The sequence below is a fragment of the Triturus cristatus genome, chromosome 4_1, assembly GCF_964204655.1.
Source record: "Triturus cristatus chromosome 4_1, aTriCri1.1, whole genome shotgun sequence".
NCBI lineage: Eukaryota > Metazoa > Chordata > Amphibia > Caudata > Salamandridae > Triturus > Triturus cristatus.
Window position 1 is genome coordinate 893,060,147 of NC_140585.1, and position 14,996 is coordinate 893,075,142.

The 14,996-nt window shown below is 49.9% G+C and overlaps 1 protein-coding gene across 4 annotated transcripts in view; it reads left to right on the top strand.

Annotated features, from left to right (window-relative positions):
• The window catches only part of LOC146855746 (myelin-oligodendrocyte glycoprotein-like), a 342,350-nt gene that overhangs the window by 314,498 nt on the left and 12,856 nt on the right, over window positions 1–14,996 (top strand). For all 4 annotated transcript variants that reach the window (XM_085653665.1, XM_085653663.1, XM_085653666.1 and 1 more), the window contains 2 exons: window positions 5,196–5,540; window positions 14,357–14,482. In XM_085653665.1, the coding sequence (XP_085509791.1) occupies window positions 5,196–5,540; window positions 14,357–14,482 (471 nt within the window). The remainder of the gene's footprint in view (window positions 1–5,195; window positions 5,541–14,356; window positions 14,483–14,996) is intronic.

A 14,996-nucleotide genomic window follows, 5' to 3' on the forward strand; every position in this document is an offset into this window, starting at 1 on the left:
CTTTGGGGAGTGTCTTGATGTCCATCGCCCGTGCTCGGGGGTACTGGTACTCTCTTGAAGTATGAAACGTTTCTCGTTATCTTCTCGGCACCTTTCCTGGCAGTCACACATGTGCCCATAACTTTCTCTACAGTCCACGGTTGTGGTTCAAAATTCAACCGAAACTTGCCTCCCGGCCTCCGATTTCTGATCAGCACTCTGTCACCTGGGGCTAGGTGTGGGGTCACCGCTCGCCGTCGGGCATCAACACGAGCAAACGCCCCCCGTCTGTGTTCATCAATGGCACTGTCATTGGGAGTGTCGGGCGTCCACTCTGGGTGATGCGGAATTGTGTCGGTGACAACCCGCCCCATCAGCAGGTGCGCCGGTGCCACTCCTGTGGTAGAGTGGGGCGTCTGGCGATAGCTTCTGAGAAATGTGAAGATAGCAAGCTCGACAGATTGGCTTTTCTCGTGGGCAATTCTTATCACCTTGTTAAGTGTCCTCATGAAGCGTTCAGCCTCCCCGTTGGCTTGAGGCCATCGGGGAGTGATCCGCCGGTGATGAACACCTAAGGCCTGCAGGTATTCCGCGAAGTCTTGACTCTGGAATGGCGATCCATTGTCGGTCCTAATTTCCTTGACGATGCCATGTGTTGCCATGATTTTCTCCAGCTTCGGGATTACCTCCTGGGCGCTCAACACAGTTAGTATTTCCACTTCCGGATATTTTGAGTGGTCGTCTATGGCCACAAGGGTATGCCTTCCGTCCGGCAAGCTGCCAAAGTCGACACTTATTTTGGACCAAGGCCTTCTGGGTCGAGGTTCCATCACGACGGGGGCAGGCCGGGGTACTTCTCCCGTTACTTGACAGGCATGGCATTCTCGGACGGTGGCCTCTACTAACTCGTCCATGAGAGGGAACCACACTTTGGTGCGGAGCCTTGACTTCGTCTTGACCATGCCTTGGTGACCGATGTGGGCCAGGTCCACCACTCTCTGGGTCAGGGATGTCGGAATGACCAGTCTGTGGCCCCTCAGCAGGCACCCGGTGTCGTCTTCCGTCAGTTCGTCTCTCACATTGTACAGGCTATCCATTGTCTGTTTTGCGCGAGGTGTCAGGTGTTTCCACTCCTCCCTGGCTCGGTTCCAGCTGTTTGTTCGGACGGCTGCTCTCGCCCTTTGCAGGCATTCATCTTCACTGGAGGCCTGCGACAAGCTGGCCATGGATACCGGCCTGGGACATGATCGCGCCGTGATGCTCCGAACATATTCTTCGGTTTCCGCCGCCTCCTTCACCTCTTGTGGAGTGGCTTTGCGAGGGTGGCGAGAGAAGTAGTCTGCCGGGTTGTGTGCGCCCGGTTGATACTCGATCTTGCAATTATAATTTTGCAGTTGCAACATCCATTTTTCGATTCTTGGCGGCAGCTTCGTGGACGTGCCCGCGAAGAGGGACACCAGCGGCTTGTGGTCCGTGGCTACGACGAATGGTTTGCCGTACACGTACAGGTGGAAATGGTGACACCCCCAATGGATGGCGATCGCTTCCTTTTCTATTTGCGAGTATCTCTGCTCAGTCTCTGTGAGCGACCGGCTGGCGAATGCCACTGGGGCCCATTCCTCTGCACTCGTCTTCCTTTGTAGCAGGACTGCGCCCAACCCGACTGGGCCGGCGTCGACAGCAATTAGTGTCAGTTTGGCCGGGTCGAAGAACGCCAGCGTCGTGGCTTCTGAGAGCGCCTGTTTGATTTCCTCGAAAGCTCGCTCTTGTTCGCTGCTCCAGGTCCAGGGGGTTGACTCTTTGGTGAGTTCTCTTAGTGGCGCTGTGAGATTCACCAGGTCCTTGATGAACCGGCCACAATAGTTCACCATTCCTAAGAAGCTTCGCACCTCCGTAATGTTTGTGGGCGCAGCCGCATCCTTGATGTCCTTTACCTTCTCCGGATCCGGGTTGACGCCGTCTGCCGAGAAGGTGTAGCCGAAGAATTGGAGCTTCCTGCACAGGAACTCGCACTTCTCCCGATGCAGTGTAAGGCCTGCGTCTCTTATGCGTCTTAGCACCTGTATCAGCCTCTCATTGTGCTCCGCAATGGTCGTGGCGTGCACCATAATGTCATCACTGACATTTATCGCTCCAGGAATTCCCGCGATGAGCTCTTGTATCACGTTCTGGAACACCTCCGCAGCACTTGACACTCCAAAGCTTAGCCGCGTATACCTCCTCAGGCCCACGTGCGTGGAGAACGTGGTGATGTTCCGGGACGCCTCATCCAGTACTAGTTGGTGATACCCTGAGCGTAGGTCCAACTTTGAGAACCATTTGGCGCCCGCCATCTCCCCGACGATGTCATCTATGGTCGGAGTGATGTGGCGCTCCCTCTTGATGGCAGCGTTGGGGAGCCGCATGTCCACACATATTCGGACAGCGCCGGGCTGTTTAGGCTTCCTCGCTACGACAATTGGCGACACCCACGGGGTCGGTCCGGACACTTTCTCAATGATTCCCGCCGCCTCCAGCTTCTTGAGCTCGGCCTCCACCAGTGGCCTGAGGTGAAACGCTATGCGGCGATGCCGTAGGGCTACCGGTTGAACCGTGGGGTCGATATGTAGGTGGACCTCCTTGCCTCTGAACTTGCCGATTCCTTGAAAGATTTCTTCGAACTCTTCCAGGGTGTGGTGTATCGACTCTTGGTGTACCCCGAATGCGAACGTTACCACACCGAGATCTTCAGCCGCTCTGCAGCCCAGGAGCATGCCTTGTCCGTCTTCTGTAACGTAGATATTTGACGTGATTGACCGCGTGCCATGCGATATCACCATCCGGAATTTTCCCTGTACTTTTAGCGGTTCTTCCTGTCCGTATGCGAACACGGTTATTGTCGACGGGCGCAGTGCTGGCTTCGGGTGCATGGATCGGTGCATTGCCGCAGCCATGATGTTGATGCTGGCGCCTGTGTCTACTACCGTGGTGACTTCTTGCGACCCTACCCGGACGCTGCATTGCGGCAGCCTCCTAGTCCTGCGTACCGCTGTGCTTATCATGTGTACCCGGTGTACCACCTTCTCTTCGTCCTCCTCATCATCATCCATGTCGCTGGCCACCGGGCCTCCTTCGTCCACCGTGTGTACTGCCTGGCGGGGTTTTCGGAACTTCTTCGATCGGCATACCTTCTCGAAGTGGTTGAAGCGTCCACACGCCATGCACTTCCTTCCTCTTGCTGGGCACTCTGCCGTGGCGTGAGGCGACCCGCCGCAGTATCCGCAGGACTTGGGCTGGTCTTGGACGGCTGGACCTGGCCCTCTTCTGGGCCATCTCTGTTTTGGTTTTACTGCCACCGCGTTGACTGGTTCGGTTTTCACGGGCGCTTGTAGGGCTGCTTCCATGTGCGCAGCGCGCGCTTTGGACAGTTCTTTCGTCCGACCCATCGTCAATATGTCTGCCAGGGGCTTGCCGGATTCCTCTAAAATCCTTTCCCTCAGCTTGACTGACGCACACCCTTGTATTATCTGGCCTCTGATCTCCTCCGTCTCATCCCGAAACCCGCAGGTGGCCGCTAGGTTTTTGAGACGAGCGTAGAACTTGTCGAGCGACTCCTCAGGCAATTGGCGTGCCTGGCGGAATATGAAGCGTTCATAGTCACGGTTCGCCATTGGTTCGAAGTACTCGTTGAGCGCCGCTATCAACGTCGTGTGCGTCTTGGGGGTGTTTTCCGCAAGCGTCTTAACTATGTTGTGAATTTCTTTTCCTCCAAGGTGGATGATCATTGCGCGTTTCTGATCCCTCTGGACCTTCGTGGCCTCAAAGAAAATGCGCACTCTATCCTCCCAGTCTCTCCATCGGGCAGCCACCGCTGATGGGGACCCTTCTACAGAGAACGGCTCAATTGGCGGAATGTTTGCCATGTTGCGCATGTGTTGCGTGCGCCAGGCGAGACCTCCTTCTACCCTTGGCTATGATGGCTCTGGATATCTGTTCTTTCCTCACCCACGTGGGTAGCGGGGCCTTCCTACCAGGCAGGGCGTGACCTTTCCCCCGGTGTTCCCCTGGATGTGGCAGGACTGTAAGGGCCTTCAGGGCGTCAGGACTTGTTAGAGAGGTCCCTCGTGACCTCTCCCCAGGCAGCACACGATCCGGGTCAGGCGCCCCCACTTACTGGCACAGAGGAGCTGAAGATAAGGTCTCCGCACCTGTTCCGGCGCTCCCAACAGCCGCGCAGTTCCAGGCGTTGGTGTCAGCTGGCAGGCAGGGGGCTGCAGAACCACTCCGCGCGCTCCCAACAGCCGCGCAGTTCCAGGCGTTGGTGTCAGCTGGCAGGCAGGGGGCTGCAGAACCACTCCGCGCGCCACGGGCCGCCAGGCGAGGCAGGGCGCACGTGGACAGCAGCGCTGAAGGTGCTGAGGCGGTAGTCGACCCCCCGCGACCTCGCCGACAGGCAGGAGCGCTCCCGCGCGTCCGCGCTCTCTCTCCTCTTCACCCCGGGTCAGGAGGACGCACCGAGGCACCAGGGGCGCGTCACCGCAGGGGCACGAGCACCGCGAGCGATGGATGCTCACCGGCCGCCACACCAACGGGACGCGGGGCAACAGCGAGGGCACGCCCACCCTCGTCGCCACTTTGTGGTGTCGTGTGTGTGAGGACTATCGCGGTGCGCTACCTAGCACCCTGGGCCCCACGCGTAGCAATAACCACTCGGGACACGTGTATGTGTTTGCTCCGTCTCTCGTGCCGTGGCCGTTCTGCCTACGTGCACTGATGACGTCATATTTATTGCCTTGGACACGTACGCGTAGACTGACGTCCACACCGTTACGTGTCACGCCAGTTATCGCGACATTACAGCTGTAGTCCACGTCCCCGAAGTGCCGCCCCAAAAATACCCAAAAATAGTGCCGCCTGGGGCGGACCGCCCCCACCGCCCCCCCCTAGCTACGCCCCTGTAGGTAGATCATTTGTTTTCCTGGCCTCATAGTTGTGGAATGCTCTCCCTTTTGGTCTGAAAAGCAGCCTGACTCAAGCTGTTTTCAGAAAGAGCCTTAAAACACTACTCTTTGACTCCTGCCTTGACATCATTTACGATCTCTGTAGTTAAGTCTCGTGATGATGTTCCTTCCCCTTCGCAGGCAGCTGTAATGTACTGTAAATTAGAAGGAGGTGCTTACATCGAATGGGAATCTGATTTGGCTCTATTTTATTTAAAAGGTTTTTTGTTTTTCTAGGCCACCGCAATTCAGTGATAAGATCAAATGTACACGAAGACGTGCTGCTGCCTTGCCAAGGGGCCTACAACGGAAACTTCACATTGGAATACCTGGTTATCACCTGGCAGCGCTCAGAAAATGACGCAGTTGTGCACAGCTTCTTTCATGGAAGAGACCAGCCTGGGTACCAGGAAGAGGAGTTCAGAGGGCGGACACAGCTATTCCCCGAGGAGTTTCAGGAAGGGAACGCGTCTCTGTTATTGAAAGATGTGCGAGTGTCTGATGCTGGGAGTTACACCTGCCACTACATACTGTATGACAGGGATGGCGACACGCCTCAGGACGTTGTACTTCGCGTGCATGGTAAGTGTACTCTAATGTAGCCATTTGTTTGGAGGGTGTTGAGGAGATGATATGTCATATACAAGAAATGAACAACCTGCAGTGAACACCTTCTGCTTTATACGAGAGAGGGTTTGATAAACCAGGCTTTCACACAAGTGGATTCAGTTTAGTGGCAAGATGAATGTGAAAAATATTGTTTAAAGCTTTCTGCATCTCCCTTTATTCTAAGCTTGAAGACCACAGAAGGGTTCACTGACAGAATATCAATGTAAAAAATGTGATGTTCTTGACCACGATATTCTTGCTGTAAATATTTCTGTGTCACGATATTTCCAACTCAATATTTGTGTAAGTCGACATTTCCATCTCGATATTCTGTCTTAATACCGTTTCTTATGCCAATGTCACTGAAGGCCAGCTGGTGGTCATGTGAGAGGATGCATGGAGAGAAGAATAAGGCTTTCAGTACTTTCCGTACGAGAAAATGATCTTACATTGCATAGATACCTGGAACGTCCATTTGAGAGAAACAGGCAGATACTGATTGCCATCTCTGCAGAGGTGGGAAGCTATTTGTCATAGGCAGGTACTGATCTGAGCTGCATGCAAGATGTGTTAGAATCTAGGAGAGAACGTTGATGTTTTAAGCACCTGGTTTGCAGACCAAAGTTTTTTTTTGAGGCAGAGATGCTGGATAGGACAAGTGGGTAGTGGGAATCCTGGGTGAAATTCTAGGTTGGTGGAAGGTTTAGGTGCTAGAAACTGAAATCATTTTTTTTTTTTGCATTTTTCTATAGCGCGAACTCGACCAAAGGTATTTGATTGCTTTTTTATGAGCACCAGTTACATTACACAAGGATACATTATTTTTTAGTAGGCATGGGGATATTAAGTGAGTTGCCCAGAATCACAGGATATTGAGCCGAATCCGAGACTCGAACCTGGTTCCCCAGTTCGAAAGTTGTCATCTCTGGTTGTTATGCCTATCGGTAGACTACACCATCCTGGGTCTGTGAGCAGTAGAGAATCTGACATGAGTGGGTGTGGAAGATTAAGGAACAGGTCTGTGCTTTAGAATGTGTTAGTCGAAGGGGATGTGCAGGAAAGTGATTAGAGCGATGGTGTCGGGGGGGCTTGTATTGGTGTGGGCAAGTCTAAACATTTGGACCCAGATTTACCAACATTTTGTTTCTGGTTTGCGTCACAAAAGTGACCTAAACCACAAATGGGGGTCTATTTACTAAGATTTAACGCTATTTTTGCATCACAAAAGTTTTGCCAAATGATGCTAAATCCTTTTTTACCAATTTTAGCACTGGAAAACACTCAAAAATAGTGCAAAGCAGCACATAGCGCTCCTTGGCATTACTTAGCGCCAAGGGGACGTACCATGGGTGGTGCATGGGCATTCCCGTGCAACACCCAGCGTTTCTGATGCTAAACTCTATTTACTTAAAAAAGAAGGCAGGGTTTAGTGTGAGAAAATAGCGCCCATTTCAAATACGCGCTATGAAGGAAAAATGCTTTAATTTCTCGTTCCTTTTCCGACTTTGGGCCCAATTCTGATCTCGCTAGGAAAGCCCTCCATACGACGCAGATCTGAGCGAGGCGTGCTCCAGTAGTCGAAACGGGCAAGTATGATGCTGCGATATGCTTACAGACTTGGTTCGATCGTACTCCCATTGAACTCTATGTGAGCTTGTGTACAGATGCGTACACAGGCTCCCATAGCAGAAAAGGAGTGGGTGGGTAAAAGTGTACACCCTGTGGCTGGTACCCCATGGTGCCCGCCACACTGTGCATGCCTGGATCAGGGGGACCCATGGGCACATCCCGTGACAGATTCGAAGAGCCCCGGGTGAAGGGGGGCCTGGTATGGCCCCCCGAAGTACGCTTCTGACAGCCGTTTCGTCTTGCTTCGAGTTGTAAGTACAGGTTTGGGACACGGATATGATTTGGTCGGTGCCTATGCAATCTTCGCATCATACTTGGTCGTCCGGACCTGTGTACGATTCGGTCGTAAACAAAGGCTATGAATCGGATCTGAGAAAACCAAATCCGATATGGAGGCCTTCTGGACGACATCGCAATCGGGCCCATAGTATGTATGCTGCACTGTACAGCACACATACAACCTGGGAAAATGTTTACAGTTAGCCTGAGTGTAGTATTTTGCCTATCCTTCCAGCAGAAAAGATATGCTAGACTCACACAGACACCCTTGCACTATGGTGCACAGGTGTGTGCATGGTGCACCGCAGCTAATTTCAGTGCCTGCGCTAGGTAGAGGGGAGGAGAGTGCCATATTTCTGTAAATATGGCATGCTCCTGCTCTCTTCTTGTCATGCAACACAGCGCAGCGCAGCTTTGTCTGCTGCACTACATTACGTGAGATTTTAGTAAATCTGCCCCAAAGTGTTGAAAGGGTCGCAAGGGTGTCTGCGTTACGGTCAGAATTGTTTGTGCACAGGAAGGGTTAACTTCCTTCACAAAAACTATGCATTGAGGCTTTTCACTCTTTGCCAGTGTGCTTCAGTATGCCACCTGCATGGAGGAATTAACGAAGAGAAATAAAGATAATTCCCCTTATTATGCCAGCCTCTGGTAGCGAGTTGTATGGTTGTTAGATCTGATTTGAAACACATTGCGTTTTCATAAATTTTATGTCAAGACCGGAGGCTCCTATTATGCTTTCTTATCTTGCATTTATTAGACAGCAGCCAAGATAAGTGAGAAAAAACTACAGTTCCCAGGGGCCCAGGTAAACAAACTGGCCAATGGGGACGCAGAAAAAACGAGACCTAAGGACCAATCACAAGATGACTGCCAATAAAACGTCACATCTGACTGTGTCTGACTGCGTAGCTTCCTCTTTTCTTGCTGCTCGCAGTCAGATAAGTGACTTATCTTTGCTCCCATTTTGCTTGTTGTTATAAATTGCATTATTACTTATGTATAGAGGCTATTCTACATTCTTGTGTTGTGTACAGCGCTCTCGCGCTCCTGAGCAGTGTTTTGTCCTTCACGACGCGGACTTGCTTCGTTTCCCCCCCTTGCGGGTTCCGCTTCTGTGGTTTCGACCGTTGCGCGCTCTGAGTTCAGAGCGCTCACGCTTACCTGCAACGGTGTTTCCTCACTCGTGTAGACAGTTAGCATTCTTTCCCTGTCTGCGCTTCTCTGCCCAGCGCTTCCGCTCCTTCCCTCGCATCTGCTAAATGGTTATTCGTTATTAACGTGTCAGCGCTTCTCTTCCCAGCGCTTCCGCTCCTTCCCTTGTGTCTGCCTTCTCAGCCGGTAACGCTCGAAGGCTTAGTCACGCCCCTGGGAGGTTTTTTCCCCAAGTCCCTCCCTCCTGTTTGCCAGTTAACCCCTTGTTGCCTCTAATTTTCCTAGCTCTGCAAAATGAATTCAGACAGCTCTCCAGAGCGCGCTCATACCACTGAGGAAGGCGAAGCCTTCAAGCACGATTTGAATACATTTATTAATGCTTCTGTGGAGAATGCTGTGGAGGCTTCCATGAGGCACATGTCTAAGGGCATGGAGAATTCCATGCTAAGTCTTTTGTCCAAAGCATTGGTCCAGTCTGCGGGGGATAGCAGATCAAAAAAGGTGGTTTCCTCTGCTACTTTACTTACTTCAAAATCTGCGTCATCTTTGACTGGCGAGGTTTCCTCGCGTTTGATTGAGGACAAAATGCCTCCCAGGCCTCCTTCTATGGAGGGGACTTTAGGTACAGACGGCAAACGGAAACATAAGTCTAAACATGCAGAGGTACCCAAGAAATTGGTTATTTCCACCATTTTGGACACTGACGACGACATGGCCGACGCAGATGATCTTTTTGATCTTTTCGGTGTTTCTGACCCTCCCTCCCCTCCCTTAAAAAAATCTAAGTCAGATTCCTTTGCCTTTGAGCCAGTTGTCGACTCTGAGGGGGTCCCGATGTTTGACCCGTCATCTATACGTCATCCCAACTCAACAGAATAGTCACCTGCCTTTCATGTGGGGGAATACATTTCGGCCAGACTGCGCCTCCCTCTAGATACCTCGGTCAGGTCGAGGTTGAAATCAGAATGTCCCAAGCCTTCCTTGCCTGAAAATGTTACCATGGTCCCTTCTATCGACCAACCTTTACTTACTTTTTTCTCCAAGTTTGGTAAGGATCCTCGTAAAGAGGTGGACAAAGCCTGGACCACGTGCCAGGATAAACTCCTTGATGTTGTGGGTCCTTTGGCGCGCATCTGCGATATGGCCGAGGCTGCTCGCTTAGAAGGCTCCGACTTGTCTGCTGAGGATGTCTCCTTGTGGGTCCAGCGCGCCTTTTGCCTACTTGGAAATGCCAATGCCGCCATCACACATGAACGCCGTAAAGGCCTCCTTATCAAGTTAGATCCCAAATTGGCCAACTTAGCTCCCCAGGATCCGGGCAATAAAGCTAATGGTCTTCTCTTCGGAGAATCTCTGGTTAAGGACCTCAGCAGGTTTGTGTCCACGTTCGCGTCTCTTGACAAGGCGCAGCAATCCATAAAGAAGGTGTTTTCGCCCCGGGTTTTTGGACGGGCCGGCAGAGGCAGGGGTCGCTCTTCCGGCCGTTCCTTCCACAACCAAGGCTCCAGGGGCTCCTCCTCCTCTTCCGCCCAAGAAGATAAGCCTCAATTCTACCCTCAACAGGGCAGGGGATTCCGTGGTCGAGGCCAGAAGAACTATCGCAACAACAACTTCAACCAACAAGGTAGGTCTCTCGCCCCCTCCCCCTGTGGGAGGCCGCTTAAAACAGTTTTTTTCAAAATGGCAAACAATCAGCGCAGATCCTTGGGTACTAAATACTGTTCAAGGCTATCTTATAGAGCTTTATTCGCCGCCTTTCCAAACTACGTTCCCTCCTCCCATGGTTTTCTCACAAGACACGTGTTCTCTGATCGCGTCGGAGATCCGCATCCTTCTCCAAAAACAAGCAATCCAAATCGCTCCTTTCGATCCTTCAAGTTTCCTAAGCTCCATCTTTCTTGTTCAGAAAAAGAACAAAAAGCTGCGTCCAGTGATCAACCTCAAATGGTTCAACCAGTTTGTGGTGTACCGCCACTTCAAAATGGAGACTATCCTACATTTAAGGGAGACCCTTCGTCCAAACGATTGGATGGTTCGATTGGACTTACAAGACGCTTATCTCACGGTTCCCATTCGCCCTTCTCATACCAAATTTCTCCAGTTCCAGTGGTCGGACGGGACCTACCGCTTCACCTCTCTACCATTCGGCCTCTCCTCAGCACCCTGGTGCTTTACAAAACTTTTAAAGCCTGTGGTGGCTTTTCTGCATTCCCTCGGGATCAGACTGATTATTTATTTGGACGACATCTTAATCATGAACTCAGACAAGCAACTTCTTCTCTCCCAACTTCGCACCACCCAATCCCTACTTCTGGATCTGGGTTTCCTACTCAATCTTGAAAAATCGATGCTTATTCCGTCACAGAACATCGAGTTCTTGGGTTTTCTAGTAGACTCAGCTGCTGCCTCTCTTCTTCTTCCGCAGTCAAAAGTTTCAACGATCAAGGCAGAGATTTCTTCTGTCCTTCAGTCCTCCCTCATCTCTCTGAGATCGCTTGCGAGAATTGTCTACTTTCAGCTTCCATTCAAGCCATCTTTCCAGGCCCTCTACATTATCGGGCTCTTCAACGACTAAAGATCAGACATCTACGTCAGGGCTTGGCTTACGCCGGCCTTATCGTCTTGGATCAAGAATCACGCGAAGAACTTCAATGGTGGATCGACCATTTAGATGCTTGGAACAGACGCACTATCTGCGCTTAGGCCCCAGATCTTGTATTAGAATCAGATACAAGCCTGTCGGGTTGGGGTGCCCGCTGTGGTCAAATATCGACTGGCGGTACATGGTCTCGCGAGGAGTCAAAATTGCACATCAATTGTTTAGAGATGCTTGCAGGTTCCTTTGCGATCCAAAGCCTTTCAAAGAACAGAGTTCGGTGTTCCATCCTCATTTGCATGGACAATGTTTCTGCGGTCCGCTACATCAACCATCTCGACGGTACCAAATCCAAACCCCTGGCAGAATTGCCAAGAGCCTATGGGAGTACTGCCTGTCAAACCAGCTTTCTTTGACGGCGGAGTATCTTCCGGGAGATCTCAATTTGGTGGCAGATTGGCACTCTCGATATCTTCGAGATTCCAGCGATTGGAAGCTGTTGCCATCCGTCTTCCTATCCCTCTCTCACAAATGGGGTCCTTTTTATATAGATCTTTTCGCTTCCCGTCTCAACTCTGTTACCCCGCTTCTTCAGTTGGCGCCCAGATCCTCCTGCCTTAGCGGATGCTTTTCTTCAAGACTGGTCTCTCCACCTCAATTACGCTTTTCCTCCTTTCCTCATGATCAACAGGGTTCTTTCACAGGTGCGGCACCAATCGACTTCCCTAGTCTTGGTGGTCCCGTTTTGGCAATCTCAGATTTGATTCCCGTCCCTGTTAGAAATGGCGGAAGACTTTCCAGTTCTTCTCCCGGCGCGCGAGGACTTGCACCTGAATCCCCTGGGTCTTCCACACAGCCTCATCCTGAACAATTCCCTGGTTTTGTCTGCCTGGAAGGTGTCCGGCCTGCCCCTTCTGACATCCTCATTTCGCAAGAAGCTTCTCTCTTCATCAGCAAAGCCTGGGCCCCTTGGACCTCTAAAGCGTATAAATCCGCTTGGTCTCTTTGGGCAAGCTGGTGTGTGGAAAGGCATATCGATCCCCTTTCAGCCCCTTTGAATTTTATGGTCAATTTTCTGGCCTCCGAAACCAGTGCGGGCAAGTCCTATAGAACAGTTAACTTGTACAGGTCGGCCATTTCCCTCAACCATTCTCCCATCGACGGTAAGCCAGTAGGCGCTCACCCTTTCATCTGCCGTTGGCTAAGTATTCCAGTTTATGGGATGTTTCTGTAGTTCTCAAGTTGTTCTCTGACTGGCCAGATAATGCTTCCCTTTCTCTAAAAATGTTGTCTGCTAAACTTACCATGCTGTTGTGCCTTGTTTCCATTAAACGCGTTTCTGATGTCAAAGCTTTGGATATTTCAAGTCGTCAATTTTCTCCTACAGGTGTTGTGTTTCAGATTCATAGACGAACCAAAACAAATTTGAATTCTGTGTTTTCCCCTTATTTTCCCTTGCATCCCAAACTATGTTTAGGTCAATGTTTAAAAATATATGAACAAAGGACTGCTGATCCCAGAACGCTCTCCCATTCCCAGTTCATCATATCTTTCCGTAAACTATATCTTCCTGTCTCCTCTGCTACTCTTGCGCGTTGGGTTCGTTGGGTTATGTCCCTTGTAGGCATTGATGTCTCCGTTTTCGGAGCTCATTCCACCAGGGGAGCCATGGCCCCTAAGGCCTTTTGGGCAGGCTCCCGTCTAGAGGACATTCTGAGATCAGCTGACTGGATTAATGACAATGTATTTCGTATGTTTTATTGCATATCTATTGATACTGTGGCTTCTTTGGTAGTTAATATGCTTTGAACAAGCATAATAGGAGCCTCCGGTCTTGACATAAAATGTAGATTTTCCTAGTTGCTATAACGGAAAGTCTTAATTTTATGAAAGACACGGAGGCGAGTATTATCCCGCCTCTACACCACTAACATGTGTTCTCCCTCCCTTCAGCGAATCCGGCCTTGCCTCCTGCATCGACGTGATGGTCCAGTTAAACAGCGGATGTGGTTTTCCCCCTGTCGGAGCATCTCTCCTTCCTGTTCGGAGTCAACGTCGGCGAAGCCTGCGGTTGGTCTCACCTGGACGGATTTAGTTCAAGAAGCTTGTTCATGGACTTTGGCGTTCTCCATAGTTTTGGCGATTGTTCCACTGTTTTCTGACTTTATCTGATCTGCTCGTCAGCGAAAAGAGGAAGCTACGCAGTCAGATGTGACGTTTTATTGGCAGTCATCTTGTGATTGGTCCTTAGGTCTCGTTTTTTATGCGTCCCCATTGGCCAGTTTGTTTACCTGGGCCCCTGGGAACTGTAGTTTTTTCTCACTTATCTTGGCTGCTGTCTAATAAATGCAAGATAAGAAAGCATAATACTCGCCTCCGTGACTTTAATAAAATTAAGACTTTCCATCATAGCAACTAGGAAAATCTACATTTGGCTTGTAAGTACAAACTGCGTTTATGGTCAAAATTTCCAAACTGTAATTTAGAAATTCAAGCTTGGAGGAATTTATAGCTAGGAAAATCCGACTTTTATGATAAACCTTCTGTCGTTAACGGTGAGAGCATGAGTGTTCCCAAGTGTGTGACCATTAGCGATGTGTGAAATCCACAAAGTCGTAACAGCGTGGATAGTTCCACAACGTGGTTAGTAATAATATTAAATAGTCTGGTTGCATTTCCACTTCCAATTTGTGCACTTGACTTAGTTTGGATGGTGAAATGTTGGAATTGTTATGCAATGCAGAGTTTTAAAGTGCCACAAATGCTACATATTTTTAAGGCGGTGAAGGGGGTAAAGGGAGTCTCAATATATATAATTGCCGTGTGCAAAAAAAAAAAAGTAACTATTTAATACGTTTAACCAAACCCAAAACCAACAGAATTCCCGCCAGAGTGAAATCCGCCGGTTTGGGGTTCTGCACATGCATAGAAATGTATGAAAATTGCGAATGATGACAGTGGTTGAAATAAACGGTTTCCTGAATTGTCTGTGATGCAGAAAGGAAAGCTGACTGACGTGCTACAAGCAAAGAGCAGGTGAAGGACAGTGTTTGTGTTTTCACGAGTTACATGGGAAAGACTGCCATCCGAGACGAGAGTCTTTGTAATTAATATTTTATTGTTTTTACAGAGGAAGAAACATACGACTCTGACGAGGGAAAGAGAAGAAACCACTATGTGTTACTGTCGATACCCGTTGCTCTGGTTCTGGCAGCTGTGATATACGCCCTCATCAAAAAGAGGCCAACTGGAAAAGGTATACAAAGTGTTTCAACTACTCATTATAGAAATGTTAGAGCAGAATGTATACTTCCGGAACCAATTAATTGTGAGCCTATATTTGACATCAGTAAAGGCTAGATTCTGTCTCTAGCAGCAATATGTATACAGTGAACACAAAACATTGGTTTTTGGTGCATAGAGAATCATTCAGAGGCTAAATTGCCCAATGTGTAGTCAGGAAACCTATTCAGAACCCGGATTTTCCCCTTGTATAAAGTGCATGATCCTCCGCACATCACTTTACTTCTCTGTGCCTCGTTTTGATTGAGAGTCAAATGGCTGTGCAAAAAAATAATGTTTATAAACTCTTAATGACTTGTAACAGATGTCAGCGAAATGGTAAAATCACACGTGCTAAACTAGACCGCAGGTGTGGGCGTAATTGGTTGAGTTTCATTCCTCGGAATTCCGCTAAAATTCGGCGGAATTTCGTCAGGGGGCAGAGTTGGCGCCACAATGTGCGAAGCAATACCCCTCGGTGCCTGTAA